Source organism: Taeniopygia guttata, chromosome 5 (assembly GCF_048771995.1).
Source record: "Taeniopygia guttata chromosome 5, bTaeGut7.mat, whole genome shotgun sequence".
NCBI classification, from domain to species: Eukaryota; Metazoa; Chordata; class Aves; order Passeriformes; family Estrildidae; genus Taeniopygia; species Taeniopygia guttata.
In genome coordinates this window covers 52,865,785-52,887,233 of record NC_133030.1, presented here as the reverse complement: position 1 = coordinate 52,887,233, position 21,449 = coordinate 52,865,785, and the positions used below count along the sequence as shown (strand labels likewise).

The window sequence follows — 21,449 nt, the reverse complement described above, 5'->3', positions numbered from 1 at the left end:
AGTTTGTAGGTGAGAGCATGTGGGGTATCCTTCCCTGCTGAAAAGATGGAGTTTCACTCTCTAGGTATGTATTGTCATTCTGTCCCCAGGGTCATGGGCACACATAAAATTATGTACGCCAAATTCTAGATTTTACTGCCAAATATTTTCAAATGCATCTCTAATGGAGAAATCACAAATGTGTGTTGTTAACTAAAAGCCTGTCTCTTTCTCATGCTTAAACAAAGACACCTTACTAAATAAGAAGAATGCATTGAGAATTCACTTTAATACATGTTTATTGGTGTCCTGCACTTTCAGTGTAGGAGGTTGGAGATGTAATAAAAAAGTTTCAAAATTTATTGATTCAATTTCATTTAAATCACTCTAAACAACCAGTGCTTTAGAGTTCAGAGAATTAACATTTACTGTCCATTTCAAGCAAAATTTTAATATTACCTTTTTCGAGTCCACTTAGAACTCTTCTTTTAAAATTCTTCAGATACATTCCTTATAGTAAACAATACATTTCAATCTGTGTCACAATCAACATTGATAAGGCCTTCTTAACCATTTTATACCACCTCCACTGTTACTTCATTGCAAAACACAATCTTATTTCATACTATAAATACCCATCCATGCACAAAACACAGGGGCCAGAAGTTACACATTAATATTTCATGTAGGCTTCCAAGTCTTCCTTTACCCTCTGCAGGTTTATGGTACACTTAAAAAGATATCTTTAGACTTGGTCTACTTGGTCTTAAAATACAAATATACAGTATCCATAAGCATAAAAAAGTAAAGCTAGATGGCCTTACCATTTGTTATGAACTGCTAAAATCTTATACATGTACAATATAGCATCATGCTGATTAATATACATATTAGTTAAATATATGAGCCAATAATGGGGATGTGGCCAAGTTTTCAAAAAGAAATTTTTCATATACAAGTAAAAAGATTTTTAATTTAAACTCATATGGACTACCTGAACCACACAGACATCTGTAAGCCCTGCTGAGAAATTCAGGTCAAACTGGGACAAAGCCTGCTGATTCATTGGAAAAATCACACAACTCCTCATGGGTGACACCCACGGTGTGCTGTTACCAAGAGAATGCAAATTTACCAGCATTCACATTTTCAGGTCTAGAACACTAATTTTTGCATCTTACATGGCAGTTTATACTTTTTGTATCTATTCATCAGCCTCCAGCAGAAACAGTTCAGTACCTTGACATTGTCATAGATTTTTCTATATAAGTAGATATATAGTACAAAGTGTAGATAGTGAAATGAATAAGCACATATATACAGTCTTTGAAAGGCATTTTTGTGACCAGTTTAGCAGTGTTTATAGAAAACATTTAATATAGTCACATTCTGCTGATACCACTGTATTGCAAACTGTCAAGCCACATTTCTTATATTAAACTTGTACTGCATCATATATTGTACAACAGAGAACAAACAACCTTAAGGTGTGACACAATGAAAAAAAAATACTAGACTGAGTAAGGTAACCAGCACAGGGCTTAATTTTCCTGAGGTTTGTAAGAATTTTTTAAACAAAAATCACAGTGACCAGGCTAAACTGCAAACATACTGTTAAGTTTTAAATATACAGTTTATACATAAGTTCTGTGCATGGTCGACTCAACTGTGTATGTTCATGCTGATGTTTCCTTTAAATGACTCGCCACTGCATAATACTTGTGTCCTTTCCTCCTGTGGAGATGAGGTGGGTGTCTTCACAGAGAAAATCTACATTAGTTACATGACTACTGTGTCCACCGTACACATGGCTTGGAGCCTAGAAAATACCAGGTTAGTGAGAATAGCAGCTGTCATAAAAGCATCTCATTAGAACATGCATGCAACAATGAAACCAAGGCATCATGTCATCCTCTTGAAGTATTTTAATATTAAATTAATTTTAAATTTAATTGTTGTCTCAATCAACTTTAAATAAATCCCTTAAAATGTATAAATACTCCCATTCTTCCTGTTATGATGTGTTTTGGGATTTTTTTTTTTTGGTTTTTTTTTTTTGGTTTTTTTTTTTTTTTTTTTTTGTTCACAGGAAAACAACATTTAATGCATTTGTGCAAACTACAATAAATTTTTGGGAAATACCTTACCCTAAACTGTGAGCATGGATATGAGAAGAGATGTACTTTGCCAAAGTCATCTCCTGTTGATAGCAGTTTTCTCCCATGGGATCGACAGACAGCGTTGATATCTGTGCCATCTGAACCTTCAGGCCATACACCTGAAACACAGAGGGACTAATTAAAGGCTTTTATAAAGGAAATGAAAGTGACAGCCTAAGTTTCTGTTAAAATATTAATAAAGGATGACTTTTTTAAGGAAAAGAAAAACCTATAAAAATAACTGCATCTGAGTCAGAATGTGTACTTCCATACCAGCTGAACTCCAGATCCTAATAGATAATCAAGCACATAAAAAACCCCTTTATTCTTTCTAGTCAGCAAAGTGCTTTACTCTGAAAAGATGCATTCTGCTGAATTACAGTCATGTGTCTGAGCCTGAAAGAATTTTCATATGGTTATGTGGAAAAGTAATAGTTACTGCTTTTATTTTCCCTTCTCCTTATGTATGAGTTAACACACTTTTTTTCATATTACATGGGTATTTTTTTTAGACTAGAGTGTGATCCAAAGGTATTTGTTCATATTACTAAAGTCTAAACTCTATGAAAAATGACATTCTATAGTTTAAATTATTATTTATTAATTAATAGATCCCTTGAAAAGGAACTGAACCTACTATAAGGTTTTCAAATGCTTTTGTTCTACTGTAAGTACTTCTCTTCCCTCACTACATACTGTACTCTTTGCTGTTCTTGCACAAAGTAGTGTCTTAAAATCCAACTGTAGGGTCAACAGAGCAGAGACCAAATCTGTGCACCACATCTTCAAAGACTCTGAATACTTGCCTGTAATAAATTGCAATCTTACTAAAATCCACCCAGTTATTGAAATGTCAGGATTTTGCATGCCGTACTGCAGGCTTTCTTTGGTTATGATTTTCTAATTTAGAATTTATCTAATCCCTACTCAACATAAAGGGCACCAAGCTTTCTGAGACCACTGTCATCTTCAGTTATACTGCGTGCTCTGCCATCATGACTTTGCAAAACTCCTGCCATGTCTTGGCTCTGAGATTTTCAGTGCCTGTCCCTGTGTCACCCATCCTCTGCAGGGTGCCCCTGCAGCCCTGCCCACTCGAGTGCACACTCCTCCTCTGGTGCTGCTGCAGGTCAGGGTGAGAAAGTTGCTAAGAACTCCCCTAAGAACTCCCAAGGCACACCCCAGTTCCTCCTTCTTCAGGATACTTCTAACCCCACAGCAGGCATTTGCCACGCACCGTGGGAACAGCAATCCTTCAGTCAATGGGATTCTTCCCAAATGCAGCCTTTGTATCACTGCACAGCAATTCACTATGAGGAGGTAATTTCACGTCTTCATAAGGAATTACAAATTGCTGAAAATAAGATGCAAAGTCTGATTTGTAGACTGCTCTTAACTTTCCTGATGTGTGTGGAAACACCACATTGCTGGATGAGGGATAGCAAAAGAGGCCCAAAGAAATGGAAGCTGCAAAGAAACACGATAATTGCTACTCGTGGAATTATGAATATGCAGAACAAAGAGACACAGAAAAGCTTTTTTAAATATCTGCTTTGACAAGAAGGAGGCTCTATGAATATCAAATGCCAGCTGAAAAGAGGCAGGAGTCTTCCCAAGAGGTCACTATGACAAGCTGGAAATAACCCCGGAAGGAAATGGTTAACTGCCATTTTGAAATGGGGAATGGATAGTAGCAGGATTTTCCTTGGAATCTCTTGGTTCTTTCAAAATTTTTCCCAGTGCCTCACTCAGTTTTTATGAATATGAAAATTTTATCCCCCTTGCTGAAACAGTCGTCCTTATTTTTTCCCATTCTCTGCAGACCTGGAAAAGATACCATTTCCTTTCTCGCATGATGACATGCTATTTTTCCCTCATTTTTTGTAGAAGTCATCTGTTACATCTCTTCTCCCAGAACAATATTTAGATGGATAATTAATTATTCTTGCTAGTCAGCACATTATCTGTTGGTCCAATGTGAAAAACCAGAAGCAGCCATTCCAGCTGTGACTGAAGCCGATACTGATAAATAGATGATTGCTTCACATTTTGCATGGCATCCTTTTCATTACATATTTCACTAATGTATCTGCCTTTCCTAGAACAGCATAATGCTGTTGACTCATTTTCAGTTTGTATGCACAAGTAATCTGATCTTTCTGTGCAGGTCTGCTCTCATCTGTTCAGCATTTGTACAACTGGGTTCTGCCATTCTAGTAGTCTTCTCTTTGACTCTATTGAATCCCTTCCTTTTTTCATACCACTCCTCTGTTTCTCAAGACAACTTGCTAATCCTGCAGCTTTACAACACCTACAAATTTTACATGCTGATTTATCATGCATGCTATTAATAAATATATTCAAACGTAACATTCAATTTACAGTTTCTAGTTGGTTTTGAACCAATCTAGTCTGAGTTCTGCTTTGCTTGCAATGTTGTCAGGTTTTATACAGTATCTTAGATTTCTTCTGTTCCTGTCCTTCATCTCTAACACTATTTTCTTCAAAACTGGACATGTGCTATGAACTGACACCTTACTTATGCATTCAGCAGCACATAGCTTTTGAAAGAGCTTATAGATTAGTAAGTGTTTTAAAGTCTTTGCTCCTTCACATTTATGTGTTTGTATTACTAAAACATCCTCCCTCAAGCACATTCTTTACATCGTATTGACTTTCAGTTGAATCATCTTTAAACACTTCCAGACTGACTAATCTGTTCCCATGCTCAAAGACAGGTGTTCAAGGGACCAGAGTTCCTTTTTTCCCCTGCACTGGTTATGTTGAGCTGCCAGTGCTGTGCATAGTTTGGGATTTTTATATGATTCTACCAGAGAGAGAAAATATCCCAAACTTCAGTCAGCCATAGCTACTGAAAAATCAATGTACTAGAAGCCCCACATCCTGGATGCTGTAATTGCTGCTTCTGTGTCCAGTGAGGCCATCCCAGCAAGAATATAAAGATGTTCTAACTGGCTGCTCTGAGGCCCTAATTGAACAAAAATGGAGTGGTTTCCAACTCATAATCTATCTGCTTCTTCAGTTTATTAATCTAGCCACTCACTTTGCACTTTAGCATCTCCATATGTGCTCTGAAGGTATATATATGATCCTGCAGATATTGCATTCATTCTCTAGTTTTTCAATACTTTGCCTGTTCTCTGTGAGGTGTTGAAATAAAGTACTAATGGTCTCAAGTTGACACTAACCAGTTTAAACTTCTACCATGGCTTCCTATTTCCTCTTGAGGACTCAAGAATTTGGAGCTTCTCGTACTCAGTGTTTGTAACTATCTGTCCAGTCCTGCACACATTGTAGAATGAGTACAAAGTTTCAGAGTACACTGGGGAAAGAAGATTCTTCAAAACTGGCAAAAGAAAAGTCCCGTGGAAACAAACAATTGGATTTTGTTATGTTTTTCTTTTTGAATTTCTTTCACTCAATTTAATTGCTACAGACTGTATCACAATACATGGTAAGTTCTTAATGAAGGAGACTATCATCGGTTTTGTGCTTGCACAGTAACCAGAGCAAACGAAACCAGTTCTGGTAAGGGGATTTGACCCAATAACTGCCTAAATACAGGGCAATCTCACAGAACTGCTACTTTAAATTAAAAATTGTGAGAAGCTGCTCTACTGTGACTGAAAGGGCAGTGTGTGATTTTGTTCCTTATCTCCCACTTTTGTTGTAATATGATATTTATACTTGAAGCTATCAAGAATATTAAATCAGCGTCTTTCTGGATTGAAATAAGAAGACAGATTGTAATAAAAATGGTATAACAGAAGTTCTGTATTTTCCCCTGAATTATGAATAGTCATGTTTCATAAGCAAAAGTTGGCATTCCAAGTGTTTGTTAATAAGAAGAATGGTAAGAACTTGTAAGAGGAAATACACTTACCAAAAACATGGAATCCTAAAGTACAGGTATAAGTGGCCCATTCTATATCCCTAGTTGTTTCAACACTCACAACTTGTTTACAAGCAGAGGGGATCCCTACAAAAGAAAAAGCCCCACATAACATCATATTTAATTCTCAAATTGTATGGATTACACCAGATGAATTAAAACATATGGTTGATCTTGGCAGTTATATGGTCTCATTTAAATTTTAAATCTGTGTTAGACTGCCCAAACTTTGCACAAAAGGACTAAATATAATTCTTACTCACAGTATAAGATTTCATAGTCTCCTGAATTAGACACGAGATATTGTGAATTAACAGACCAATCCAGATGAGTAATGAAGCTGGAATGACCCTACAAAGAGAAAAAGTATTGTGTTAACTGCACTAACAGTGTGTCACAATGTGACAGTATGAATACAGTGCTACAAAATACACTTTGGTTGTTGATACTGAACCAGGAGAAAGAAGGTTACTTACTGAACATTTGCCAATTCTAGTGTACTTTCTTCCATTTTCACTTACACCATATATATAAATACAGTTGTCATGGGAACCGATTGCCAAGAAGTTTCCATCTATAAACACAAAAGTGAAATTGCAATTATTCCTGTAAGAAAGAACTTAGGCAAATTTTGAAAAGTTTGTTTGAAAAGTCACAGACAAGAGAAACTGTTCTTAAAGGCCTTGATACTGAAAAATGAATAAATGAAATTTTAATTTTCCAGTTGCATAGTGACTTATCTATCAAGACTACAAAACAGCAATTTGACATAACAAATATAAGTATTAACAACACATGATATCTTTGGAAGCAGCTACAGTCCATTTAGGGCTAACCGGATTGCAACAACCAACAAAGTTAAGTCTTTTTTTTCCCCTTCTTTGCAGTGAAACCATATTGAACATGTTGGGGAAGGAGGGAAAACAAAACCAGAGCTTAAGACACCACCCATAAAGTCCTGCCAATGTTTCATGGCACACTTATTTTCAATTTCAGTGTGGCAAGAAGGGACTTATTTTAAAACAAGCCAACCCCTAGTTTAATAAAAAATTTCAATGCCTTTTTTTCCCCCTAGTAAATAAATGCTCTCAAACCTGGTGAGTAACGCATTACAGACAGCTGTTCGTTTCCATCTGTGTGTACAGTGACCAAGTCTTTTGTTTCTGTGTCAAACACAAACCACCTGTTGTAAGCACAGAAAGAGGCCAATAAATCATTCCATAAGGAATTTAAATCTACTGTAATCTTGACCAACTTTTCTTCTGTCAAAATAGCATAAGTTTTATACCAACAAGAGAAAAACAGCAACTGACACTCAATTTGGTTTATTTTTACTTTAACACAAGGATTGTTTCTTTCACATCTTTTTTAACTGTAAAAATGCTCAGGCATTGACCCCAATATCAGTCTTCAGATTTTAGTGTGTTTTAGGATGCCATAAATAAGAATAAAGTAAGCATTGTTGTGATGTCCTCCTTTAAAGACCTTCCTCTATGCTATGCTGATATTTAAATTGATGCCTGCATTAAATCCTAGAGCAAACACAAGCAAGCATCAGAACCATTCTCTTCTGATAGGAGAAAGAGATGAAATAATTTATTTTAAAGTGAATCAATTCATTATTTTTTCAGCAGTGTAATTTAATTGACTAATTTTAATGAACAAAAAATTAGTTTGTGGACACGTGTAGAAAGGACAAAGATAAAATTTGCATTTCAATACTTGCATCAGATTAAAGACAAAGAGAAGATTCCTCTCAAAGTTTCTTCTTCTGTTTTATAAAGTACATTCAGTAACAAAATAAGTCCTCTCTTTAGGGCCAATATAAAATCTGAAATAGGCTTGCTCATAATTTACAAGCTTCCTGTATGTTCTCAGTGAACTGGAACTGTTTTCAGTACTAACAGCCAAGCCTGCCCTCAAGTGACATTAAAGGAGAGGAAGAAGTTAGGCAAAGGCAGTCCCTCCAATGAGAGACAACCACAGATAAACCCAGCAGCTGTCGCTGATGTCACCAAGGGCTCAGCCTGCTGCCTAAAATACTCTCCTGCACCTCAGTTTCCTCTGCCCTGTTCATCCCTCACACTCTGCAAGCAGAACAAGTCTCTTAATGTGCATTTTTACACAATGTCTAGCACAGTGGAAAATTTGCCAAATTTTTTAAAGCCTCTGGTTGTCACTGCATTAGAGATCATGAACCACTTGCTGCATTTTCCAACTCGCAGAATTTTTCTATGCGATTTCCTCCATGCAGTCCTAAAGGCCTTGGAGGAAATCTCCCTCCACTACATCCGACTCCTCCTTTAGCCTCTCCTTTTTCCCAGTGGACACAAAGATTTAACATTTAGGTCACTGGTAGGGTGACGTGCCTGGTATCACAGCTGAGCTAGAGTTCCTGCCCTCGCTAAATGTCCTCCTCCCACTGATCCCACTCTGTCTCTCTCCCAGGGCAGAAACCATCTCTTTGTTCATGCAGCACTCAGCAAGCACAGGCTGCTGGCCCAAGCCTGGAGTTTCTAGGCACTAAGGCAATACAAATAAATTTCACTGTGACATTCAGTACAAATCCATAGGGAATGGAGATGTGCCATTGCATACATCTGCAAAGTCCGAACATGAGCTTGGATGTGAGATGGTTTTTTGTGCCCAAGGTGTAGCTCTGCACCTCTTACCTTCCAGTTAGTGTCCCTACTGCAACAACAGATGCTGAAGGATGAAAACCTGAAGACTGTGCTGGATCCTGCAATGTTTTGGAAAGAAGCATGCTTTTTTACCAGTCATGTTATCAAGTTATAACAAATATACAATTCAATTATTTGACTCTGAAACACAGTAAAACTATCTTGTTGATTTTAAGGGGTAGTTTTTTCTCTTTCAGTATAAACTTGAAGCATAAAAAAGCATTTTTCACTAATTTAAATTCTATCTAATTAACTTATTTTTCCCTCTATACAAGGCCACTCTTGTCTTTTCTTTACTCTAAAAATAATTTGGCAAGTAATTTCATAACAATAACATTGGCAATGGCAGCTTCTCAACAAATCACAAAGAAATAAGAGGTAAAAATAACTTCTTAAACTAGAGCTGACCTCAGAATTAAGCTTCAGTTTACTGAAGCTATTATAATAAAGCTGCAGTTTACCTTGAGTCTGAAGGACAAGCAAGTCCCTTACTCAACAAAGGTACGTGGCACTTTGAAGAAGGGCTAAAGCCTAACTCCTACACACACCAACACCTTTTTCCAGCACCTGCTAAGCTGCAGTTCAGTGGGAGATTTAGGGTTTCTTATTTGGATGTGCTATTTTAAAACATTTTACCTTGTAAAACTCTAGTGTTTTTCTTGCAATTTAAACACATGCCTAAAAACAAGGTAAGCATTTTCTTTCTAATACTTGTCCAGTTACAAAGAATGAGGTCCAGAACTTTTCAAGTTATAGAAGAAAATACCAATATAGCTTTTTTTACCCCCTCATACCATTGAAAAATAATTTTAAAATGTAAGCAAAAAACTCAGCCCAGTGATCTATCTCATGGAAATGTTTGTGTCCTTATTTTTCTGTATTTTAAAACAGTATCACATTGTAGCTCTTTCAGTAAACCTGCTGACATTTTTAGTAATTGAAAATTACTAGCCCTAGAGGCTAGGTGGAAAGGATTTTCTCATTAATTATAAACAAGTGACCAATCTAAAAGAATTACTAACTCTAAAGAAAATTTCAGAGAATTGTAAAGATCCAGGATTTCCATGCACAGCTTCTGAAACACTACAGCATGCCAGAGAGGAAAATTTCCTAATGTTTTAAAAATACAATTTCATAGCAAATGCAAAGATATTTCATTGAATAAACCAGAGGTTCAAACAGTGCATTTAATGTAACTTGTACTCAGAACAGCTCCATTAAAAAGCTTTTATATTAATCTCTATGACAAAAATAGGTTAACATGAAATGATATTTTCCCCACAAGTTAATACTTTAAGGAATTTTTAAACAATAATCATAAGAAAAACCAAAATGACTAGAGAATTTCTGTAACAGGAGAATTTCTGTAACTGTATTTAATAAATTTTTACCTCTATAATCTTGTTCCAGATGGGATGGTGAGTGGTTGCATCCCAGAGTGTAATATGTTTGTCATGTCCACATGTGAAGAACTGAGGCTTAGAGGAATGGACTGCAAGTCCCCAAAGCTCATCGGTGTGGCCCTACACAAGCAGAGATGTTTTTAGACAAGAAGGTTCAGATAATCAAACTAAACATGTTTAAACAGTGTTAAAATGGCCAAACTATATAATAAAATATTCAAAAAATATGTTACATCTAGATAGATACATAATTATAATTATTATTTTTGCTGAAAGTACTGTAATAATAAATCAGATGCATATTTATGAAAATTAACTTTAAACAGGATATTTACTGCTCTTACACACTTAGAAGTGTTCTTGTAAGGAAACCCAGCTTACCTGGGTAATTGGGAAAAAGTCTCCTGACAGCGTGCCCTGTAGGACGAAGTTTCTGGTGGTTCCTATTAATACAACGTCCCCTTTTCCCTCTGCAACTGTTCTTATTGGACCAAACTGCTCTGGAATCTGTGGTCATAACAGACAAAAGGATAGATAAGTCAGACAATTTATCAGGTATTGCCACTTTTAAAGTAGTAAATGTGTTTTAATAAATATTGCACAGCAAAGAAATGAAATAAATTAATACATGTGCCAATCTTGAGAAACTTTATAACAACTTGCATCAGCTCAATAACTTCTATAACACTGCAAGACAAGACATTCTTATCTACAGTATACTCAGAAAAACCAAATATTTCAAGAAACACAAAAGATTCCTTCATGCTGTGTTAATTCAATAGTATCTAATTGCAGCTGTGATATCAGACTAAGCATTTCTACTCAAAGCATTTTCTTGGAATGAATTGCAGCCTAGGCTCTGAAAGAGCCAGTGCTAATCTCTAAAATAAAGATGTGAAATAACAAGGAATACCAGAATATGAACAAATAAGAGAAAAAGAAGGACACCACAGTTAGAAACAGCACAACAAACATGTCCCTTGTACTGTGTTAAAAACTGAATTACAAAAAGAGGCATGTCAGTTACATATATATTTGCAATATTAAATAGTATCATTATTTTGACATAGTATGACTATTTAATTATCATTTAATATTATATAATAGAGTTGAAGCCCTTCCTCAGACTTTTCTACTGATTCTTCTCTTACATTCAGCATGCTAACAGTCAAAGTAGTTCTGTCCAAACAAATTCTGCTTTAATCTTCTAAGTTCCTACATAGCATTTTCAAATTTTGTTTAAATTACATTTTAAAAACAACAACATCAATCAAGAAATAATTTTAAAACTTTAAGTATTTAATCCCTAAAAAAAATCCTGACATCATTTTGGGAAAGAGGAATGTGTAAGACCATTTCAATACTGTAATACTCTGAACTTAAACATTACCTCACATTAATAAATGCAAAGAAAGGAAGAAATAATATGGAAAGATACACAAGATCTTCTTCCAGTTACCACAGTTCTTAGAAAGGATATATTATGTTAATGAATAGGCAATAACAGGAATGACCTGAGGACTGAAAACTCAGGAGTCCTGTGCAGGGCCAGGAGTTGGACTCGATCATCTTGATGGGTCTCTTCCAACTCAGCATAAGAAAATACTGTATTTTACCACTAATTTGCTTTCTCATAGAATACATATCCATAAGAAAAAAAAAAAATCTCAAAAAAGCTTCTCAGAGGACAATAGAATTTTATTTTAAGTAGCACAGTAATTTCAAGATAGGCAATATCACCTCAGTTTTGTGAATTTTTTGGTAGTTTCCATTCCAAGATATCAGCTTTCGGTCTTTTCCACCTCCTGATACCAACGTGCCATCTCGCAGCATACACAGTGCAAATATTCCACCCTCGTGTGCTCCTTGAATTGCGTGGCTTATTCTGTTGGTACCTGAATAGAAGAAAAAAAGGCATTATTACTAAAATACTCAGCTTAAGAGCTCCTTTCCCCCCATTTTTTTTCCTCCATTCCTCTACTGGCTCTCAAGGATGATAACAGTGGACATGAGGTGCTGGACCAAAACACACAGACCCACAGAAGAGGCTGAATTAGTACATTTTATGATTTTACATTCTCCCCACCTCAAAAATGAAACTACACATACTCAGTCTAGGTAGGCCAAGAACAAAATAAAGTAGGTTCACTTAAATCTTTCAAGGGGGTCTAAGCAAAATAATTTGACATCACATTTGACCTGCAGTAGCACTACACGCCTTATCAGCAAAAACCCATAACTCAGTCACTTTTATCCTCCAGTTATAAGATATTCTACAGCCTCCAGATCCTGAACTTGTACCAAAATCTGACTAAGCTAGAGGTCCTTGTATATCTGGCAGAATGTGATGATCATCCTCCAGAAGAGCCTGTACTTCTTTACTCATGAACTTGGCTTGTTCAAGTAGCTTCTTAGACTCAGCACTGTCAAAACCAACTACATTAGATTAAATATCTCTAATTTGGTGAATCATTACTATTATGAAGTACAAATAAATGATTATTAGTGATTCTATTACTGAAATGTGCACCGTGCATCAAAGCTTGGCTAACTTGATGTTTAGCACAAGTGAGGGGCTGATGGAAGTTAGGAAAAACCAATTGCCTTTTCCTTCATCCACGTCTATGGACATAATGTATCAGGCACAACTGATTTCTGTTAAGAGAAGTCCTTGCTAAGGGTACTCTGACCTGGTGGAAGCAGCCCTCTCTTGCACATAGAGCTCTGAGTCTAAGGTAGTGAAGGCAGAGCAAGTACACTGTACTGAGACAGAAAAACAAGAAAAACATTTTTTGTCCAACCCTAAAGTAGAAGTTGGCAGAAGTTGAGATCTTGAGCACACAGAGAATTCCCTTTTATTTCTGGGAGAAAGGGCAGAAGAGGCTGCTTGCAGTCAAGGCAGAAACTGGTCTACCAGCATGATGGCAAACTGGCCCCTGAGCAGTGCACTGTCCCTGTCTCCCTTGTCTGCTGGCAGTCAAAAATAACAATAAAAGAACAGGGACATGGGACAGTGCAATTTCTAAAGTCAGTTTAGAAGGAAAAGTGTTGAAGTGCCTTGCTATAAATTACCGTAGGAAAAAGGAAAGGGAAATAAATGAGAAGCCAAGTTACAAACACCATAGCCACCCCTGTCCCCAGCAGTGTACTGGCCAAGGAGATTATTAGTTGACAGTCCTTGGCTGAAAAAGAAATCTACAGAAACAACTCAGTAAGGCTCAACTGTATAACTAATTCATTGTATTGTTTTCAGGGTCTTATCCCTTTGACTAGTATCTCGGGAGAAAGCACTGAGTAAATAGGGAAAAAGCTGTCATCCATATCCCTTCTTCCTTTACTAACAAGGCCTCCTTTAAGGGATTCTCCTTATTCCTATGCATGGCATCTCAGGCACTAAGTACACGTTTAGGATATTGCTGCTGTTTGCCCTCTGGCATTGCCTTCTGCTGCCTAAAAAAAGGTTTCTTATTAGTAGAAAATGCTTTTAAAGAAGTTCTTCCTATCCATCTGTTCTTCTGGAATAAAGCTGAGGAATTCAATTAGATCTGAAAACATTTTAGCTTTACTTTCTAGGAAAACAAATACTGCTATTTTTTGTCTTTTTAAAAGTGTGTGTCAATAGCCATAATTTCTGTAAAGAGTAGAGAGATACGGGATAGGAGACTGGAGATCATTAATTACATAAACAATTTTTTTGCTGTACAGTGATTAAAGAAAGAACTTTTCTTGGCATCTCTTACATCAGTAAAAGCCCCACATGCTGGCACGGCTCTGTGATTCAGTATTTGACCACAGGGAACACATTCAATGGAATTTTGTGCTTTAGCAGTTAGGTACAGATATTCTCAACTTCTTGTAGAAAAGAATCCAGGCACAATATGCTGGATTGGTTTTGGGAAAGAGCTCAAGATAAAATTTATTCTTCTTGAAATGAAGCTTTACACTCAAGTCAACACTCACAGTCTAATACTAAGATGGAGGTCAATAGTGAAATTTTATCTTACCTTTTCCCCAAACCAAAATGTTTCCACTTGAGTCTCCTGTAATAGTATCACCATTTTCAGAAAAGGTCACACACAGGACAAACTTTGGCTTCTCTTGTTTCTGCATGGTTATGAAAAATATACACTCACAGCAACATACAACCTATGGATTTTAACTTTACGCATTTGGTTAATTTAGTTTACTCTTATACAGCTCTATTATCACTTAAAAATCTACAAGAGTTAAACATATTCCTACAGCCTAAACAGAATATTCTGTGCAAGGGCAGAAGAGGCATCAGCTGAGGCTTGTGGCCCAATCCTGCCCCTTTAATTACAAGCTGGGGACAGAGAGAGTGAGAAGTCCTGCTGACATGTAACACATGACCAGGACTGCTCTGAGATAAACCAAATCCCCCAGCTACTGCAGAATGCCAAAGACTTGCAGTATTTAGAAGTGGGCAAAGTTTCAACAAAGCTTTATTATTATAATTCTTAACTCCAAAGTTTCTAGGAGAAAAAAAATAATATTACTAGAGGGTTTGGCCATAGTGTAAGAATTAAGGAATCATCTCTTGAAAGAAGCCCAAGTTTCAGTAATGAAACTCCTGCATTTAAGACATTGACAGCAACAAAACAATTAAATGTGTAAGGGATCAAAAACACCACTGGTAGCTTCTAAGGACATTATATATTCCTTGTTGACAACCTATGTGTATGATCTCTTTCTCCTCCAAACTAAGAGCTGTTCTATGCTAGGACCACCACCCTTTTCAGCTTAACCATCATCAACACCAACAGAGCTAGAAGAGGCAGAAAAATCTATTTAAAATGCATGAAAAATAAAATGTAACAAAATTTAAATGCATTCTCTCACCATCTCCTGCTGATTTCACACCAAGTATATTAACTGACATTGTAAATATTTGTTCTGACTATCCTTGGGAGCACTCACTGGAGTTATCTGCAGTCACTGCAAACATCCCTCAGTTGTGCGTGCAAATGCTGTACAGCTTAGTCTATATTCAAGAACAAAACCAAATCAAAACCTTGGAATGAAAATGATATTTATCAAATAGTGTCCAGCTCAATCTGTATTTGAATGACATATGTGCATGCGTCTGAGCAGAACAGAGGAAAAGGGAAGAAAATTCATCTTTCACAAAATAAAAATCTCCTCCATCACTCTCTTCTTATTTTTTTATTTTTTATTTTTTTAAACTTGAGTTAATCCTAGAGAATTTTAATGTAATTTTAATTTGCACAGGTTGTGGCTGGGAGGATGGGGGTATGTAGCAAAAATAATACAGGAAAAAGAATAAAAGGAACGAACAATGGGTAATTGCATTTCAAAATTTCAGTGAGGAAGTTTTACCCATGGAAACCTGAACTTCTGCAACATTGTGAGTTTAATAATGAACACTTCTTTTGATTTACTCAAACCTTATTTCTGTATGACTGTATCATTACTATAAAGATAAAATTAGAGAAATATTTTATTTTACCTCAAATAATCCTTGCTTTTTAATGAGGGAATTCCCTTCTAGTGTCCAAAAATAAAGGTGTGATTTTCCACAAGTAACTATTATATTTGTATCAGTAGGGTGAAAATCTGCAGCAAATACAGCCTCATTAGAGCACTTGGAAGGAAAAAGAAAAACATTGTATCAAAATCTAAAATGCAAAGGACAGGAAACAATATTATACAGTTCTCTAGTTAGGTAAACGGACACTGCTGATATAAGAATAATTCTGAGCTATTCATTTACTAACATTGACTGGAATACATTTTAGTCAAAAATGTTATGTATTTATAAGTTAGTATCAAAATGTATCCTTAAAAATCATGTCGCATAATGAGCACTTTTAAGCAAAAGTTTAGTTTAGACATTTTTCCTGCACATGCTCCTATCATTACTGCCTAGAATTTTCTAATCAATTCTAGAATGACAACAACAGTAAAATTTAAAAAAAATCCAAAACTATTGGGATTTTTTTAACAGAGAGGAAATATTTCCTTTCTTCATGTTCCTTGCCTTTTGTACAGTGAAAGTGTTAAAAGGGCACAAAAGGTTAAATACAGAAAGACACTTTATTATGAGAAACCAGATCTACATACAAGCAAGTAGTACAAAATATCTTATTGCAACACCTTGACATCTGCCAGCTTTTCTTCTTTCTGCCAGTCCCACACTGAAAGCACATGGTCATTGGAGTCATCCACAGAGCACAGGCTACTTCCTCCGTTCTGGGGCAAAACATGGGAAATATCAATGCATCACCCAAACAACAGAGAAACATATAAATACACATTCAAAATAAGGAAACACTTACATGTAAGTGGAGATATTTACACATATTTACACTTCAACTGTTATACTTGTAGTCAGATCTCCATAAAATATAATAATTTATAGGGTCATGCTAAAAAGGGGCCTAGAAGAGGAACTGTTGCAAACTGCAGACAAGGGTCAGGAACGGGGTAGGTATCTCTTTACAAATATTCAGTAGTGGAAATTCCAAAGTCAAACTACTACTTGATGTTTCAAAGTCAAACATCATTACCTATTTTATTAAGAAAGCTTTTCCTGATAATTATACTGGATTTCTTTCTTTGCAACTTAAACCAATTATTTCTTCTCAGATGTCTGTTAATATAGGAAACAATTTTATTCTTCATATTGGTATAATGGACCAAAATCAGAAAACACAGTAAGGAATTAGAAAACAACTTATTCTTGACAGGTATCTTTTTTATAGTTATGACATTTATCACTCTTTCTAATCCTAATTACCCTAATTCCTTCATTCTTTCTTCATTCTTCAGGCCCACAACACACATCACAACTACAAAAACTGTGCAGAAGTAACCCCTGAGGTAGGGCAGAGGCAGGACTAAGAAACCTGAAGAGAGGGCCATCTAAAGTGGGAACAATGCTGCTACTGAGTGGGAAGTGATGCTCAGAGCAGGCCAAGCTCTGACTGAAATCACAAAGCAAACATTAAATACTGGCTTTTGTCTGGCAAATGCCAATAGTGCTCCTCTGTTATTATGTATTTATTTCCCTCCAGAGGGGTATTTACAGAGCATTTGCTTATTAATCCTTTTTACTTATCCTTCAAAGTTGATGTCAAGCTTTGTTAGCTTTCACCTTTGTACCCTTAACAAGTTCTCCCAATACAGCCCTCTCTTTTCTACTTTCTATAAACATAGTTATCAATGGATTTCAAGTGAATTCACTGGAGTAAATTTTGCCTAGGGAATACACCAGGTAGTCCTCTCCTATCTAAAAATGCTGTCAGGACAACCAGACAGCACCACATACAGATTCTGTTGTACACAGGGGACTTTGCAGCCTGCATGTGTCAGGTCACAGACTCAAGTTTTTATATGGGACTCAAATGCTGCCTAGATCAGCATATAAATATTTCCTTTATCTCTCTGACAGATTAGAGTTCAAAGGATGGTGCCAAGAGGCAAACAACAGGATTTTACTTTTTTACAATCCTTTATCCATATGACTTTCCTGCTTTTTAGCAAAAGATTTTGATTCTTCTATGGGAGCCTCTGTTTTTAAAAAGTCTTTCATCAATCACTTTGGACACAGTGAGAGGGTTAAAAGATGCAGAGAGAGTAAATTTCTTATGCAGGGAGAAACAGAATAGCATGATTCAAGAAAACTAGGGATGCTGAAATTTCAAGTACACAAGTATTTTTGCAGTTCAAATAAATTAATTGCAGTTTATTTTAATGACAGGGTAAATCTCAGAATGCTGAGATATTGTTAACTTTAATAGCAACCTAAACTGTTGGAAACAACTGGGCTGCAATCTTTCCTCCTCTAAAGAGAAATCTGAGAGAAAAGACAGCTTGGAAGTTTGTTTTGGTCACCTAAATTTGAAAGATTTCAAAGATCTTTCCAGCAAACAGTCTTAATATGACTATTCATTTACTTTACTTACAGATTTAGAAAAAGCAATGCAAGTGACAGCTCGGTCAAAAAACCCCATTCCAATGACATGAAGTGTGTTCAGAGTTACAGAATCCCAGACACGCACGTGTGGTGGCAATTGCTATAAAACAGACACAGAAAACATCAGCTCAAACAATGATGGAGAAAACCCATCAAGATTTGAAAAACTCAGAATGCATCTGAAAAAAAAAACTCACAATTGAAGGTATAAAAATTATCAGAACTTCTCGCGAGTCACCCATGTAAGCACAGATACATTACAAATGGTTTGCTGATTACTGTGCCTAGGACCAGTATCTGGGACTGACTATCCAGAGTGTACAGCACATCAGATCTCACTGATCTCAGTCTGTGCACTGAAGTTCATGGCCACTGAGAACAACTGAAAATTGTTCATGACTTTGTGACATGGGATTTACTGGTAAGCCCAGGAGGAGTTTAAACTGCACCAACTGAGATAACTCTGGTTTACGTAAAAGGTAAAAGTGTGAAAAGAAACTCAGGAATTTTTAAAATGTAATTCATTTCAACATGATAAAAATGGCTGGGGAAAATAACTTTTATGTTCAAACTCTTCTTTACAACTGTAATCAGAACGAGACTGCTTTTTGTAAATAAAATTCCAGATGTACATCCCTCCCCTCCCTCCATCCCTCCCCTCCCCTCCCTCTGGCTCCGGGAGCCCCGCGATGCCTCCCACGGCCACCAGGGGGCAGCCCCGGGCAGCTGGTGGAGTCCCTCGCTCGCAGTCAGGGTAATTTGGTTAATTTAGTTCACTCTTATACAATCGTACGACAATTATAAATTGTTCTTTAACAAAAATAAATATATATTAAAAATCCTAAAGGCCACAACAGTACCTCAGTTATATAAGCGGCTTTCATATACTTACATATCACACTCCACTCAAGCACAGACCTCAAACTTTTAGGTTTTATTTCATAAATACAATGGTAAGTAAAGAAAAGATCCAACACATAATGAAAATTAATAGTTTACATTACTCAGCTAAGTTATCTTTATATAAAACTATATTGCATAACTGATTTTTTTTTTTTTTCACTGTTCTGGTTTTGACTGGGAGAGAGTTAATTTTCTTTTGAGTAGCTGGTGCTGTGTTTTGGACAAGAATAATGTCGATAACACAGATGTTTTGGCTGTTACTGAGCCATGCTTACCCTAAGTCAAGGGCTCTTCAGTTTCCCATGCTCTGACAGTAAGGAGCAGCATGTAAAGCCAGGAGGCAGCATGCAGACAGCTGATCTGAACTGTCCAAAGGGATATTCCAAACTATAGAACACCATGGCCAGTACATAACCTGGGGAGCTGGACAGGAGAGGCCAATTTGTGCTGGGGGATGAGCTGGCCTTCAGTCAGTGAGTGATGAGCCACCGCAATGTACATAATTTCTTGGCTCTTATTTGTCTTTTTTGTTGTCTTTATTGTTGGTATTATAATTTAATTAAAATTTAATCATAATAACAACTGTTCTTATTTCAAACCACAGGGTTAGTCCTTTTTCCAGTCCTCCTCCACATCCCATGAGGGATGGCGGGGGTGGATGAGTGGCTGTGTGGTACTTAATTGCTGACTGGAGTTAAATCATGACACACAAAGTAGTCAGCATATTGATAATCCTGATTTTATCCCAAAATTCTTTGGCATCTGCCTAAAAGTTTGCAATAGTTTGGTTGTGACAGTTACTCTGTTGAGTAACTTTTTCCTCATGGCTTTTACTGCTTGTGCTTGTTCCCATTCTTTTTCCCTTTTGTTAGCTCTTTGGAGCAATGTTCATTTCACTCTGTTCAGATAAAGTCCCAGCTTATGGTTAAGCTTACAATAATACAGGTGGCAATAGAGAGAAAAATATTCTTGCCCAGATGATGGCAAAAGTAAAAGTTTATTTTTTTCCAGCAAACAACCCAAACCCATTCTTTGTAGTTTGGTTTTGGTGGCTGTGATCAAAAATGAAGTTGTATACCGTACAATTTAATGTCCCCCTTAACTCCACATCCATCCACCCTCTCAGGTTTCCTTTGCAGCCTTACCCCTCCATGTCTCTCAGAGACCAGCTCCAAATTTACCTTCAGCCTTAAGTCATGGAACCAGAAACCATTGACCGGTTTTCATAATGAAATTGGGAAACTGAAAATTGATAGTGTGCAATAGGAACTCTCAAACTGAGTTTTGCTTCTGTTCAGTCCAAAAATGCAAGACCAATTACAGTAGGAAAAGAATACAGCATGTATCTTAATAACATACTCTTATGAAATATAAAAAATTATACATCAGTAAAGAAGCCACTTACTTTCCCATCCTTGGATGTCCCTGCAACTTGACCTGTTGCTATAGTGATCCTATCAGGATGAACAGCCAGGCTACAAAAGAAAAGAAGAGGCCAAACCTTAATCTATTGACTATCCATTTCAACAAGCTATTACTTGAGCTTGTAATAAATAGCCTTGTTTTAGTCATATAAAGCACACAGCATACGTGTAAACTTTTTAAGAATATAAAACCAGAACTGACAAAACAATTGTTATGCTCTTGTATTTTAACATCCTCTGAATTCTTTTTTCACTGCATCTGCTTTGCATGCCATTCTAGAGGCCAAGTACCCTACAAAATGAACTGTGGCAATAATTCATTTAGCTTTACAAACGAGAAAGGCATCCTCTTTCCAGTAAACCTGATAGCTTTGAAATATCTAGAGACAGAAAATCTGAAAGAAGGAAATGAGATGGAACAGGTCCAACGTAAAAATCTCCTTGTAAAACAACCAGATTATACTAATAATTCAATTTATGAAACATGCTCATAATTCAAGCATATTTGGTTATCAGGCCTATTTTTGGCTTTGAGGGATAATGGGTGTTTCATAATGCCTAATCTAAAGAAGGGATGTCAAACTCATTTCGTACATTAGGGCCCATCAGATAATCCAGGTGCTCCTTTTCAGCTACACTGTGCAAATAGACAGATATAATCAAGATAAACCATATGTTTATTTAGATTTCAGTTTAATGATTCTGATATTTGCTGGTATCTAGTATCCTCTGATCTTCAACACACTTAAATCACTTTGAAGCTCAATCTGGCATGTGTGCATGGCAGCAAACAAACCAGGTCTAGTTTACAGGCTATCTACCATGGGGACAGCACACCTGAGGACTACCAGGAAAGCCACAGGTGAAATTACAACTATTTTGCTAGTTAGGTTTAACCTAAAGGAACTGTACAGAGCACCCAAGCCCTGGTGAAGGGCAATAATTCAACCCTACTTTAAAAAGGCAAGGAGAAGATTCTAAAGGAGAAGAGTCTAAACAAGATGATAATGTTTAATCATCCTAAAAGAAG

General features: G+C 36.5%; 1 protein-coding gene across 13 annotated transcripts in view; it reads right to left on the bottom strand.

Annotated features, from left to right (window-relative positions):
* Positions 1-260: 260 nt before the first annotated feature.
* The window catches only part of EML1 (EMAP like 1), a 121,245-nt gene continuing 100,056 nt past the window's right edge, over positions 261-21,449 (bottom strand). For 8 of the 13 annotated variants that reach the window (XM_030274971.4, XM_072930404.1, XM_072930397.1 and 5 more), the window contains 15 exons: positions 20,401-20,470; positions 18,082-18,192; positions 16,271-16,366; positions 15,624-15,758; positions 14,140-14,239; positions 11,876-12,030; positions 10,517-10,642; positions 10,124-10,255; positions 8,724-8,791; positions 7,146-7,234; positions 6,528-6,625; positions 6,315-6,402; positions 6,043-6,138; positions 2,127-2,257; positions 1,556-1,798 (listed from right to left, as the gene is read on the bottom strand). In XM_030274971.4, coding sequence (XP_030130831.1) covers positions 1,673-1,798; positions 2,127-2,257; positions 6,043-6,138; positions 6,315-6,402; positions 6,528-6,625; positions 7,146-7,234; positions 8,724-8,791; positions 10,124-10,255; positions 10,517-10,642; positions 11,876-12,030; positions 14,140-14,239; positions 15,624-15,758; positions 16,271-16,366; positions 18,082-18,192; positions 20,401-20,470 — 1,621 coding nt within the window. In that variant the 3' untranslated portion in view covers positions 1,556-1,672. Of the gene's footprint in view, positions 1,799-2,126; positions 2,258-3,362; positions 3,493-6,042; positions 6,139-6,314; positions 6,403-6,527; positions 6,626-7,145; positions 7,235-8,723; positions 8,792-10,123; positions 10,256-10,516; positions 10,643-11,875; positions 12,031-14,139; positions 14,240-15,623; positions 15,759-16,270; positions 16,367-18,081; positions 18,193-20,400; positions 20,471-21,449 lie in introns of those variants that run through there. The other 5 variants (XM_032748878.3, XM_030274973.4, XM_030274970.4 and 2 more) reach the window with 2 other exon arrangements.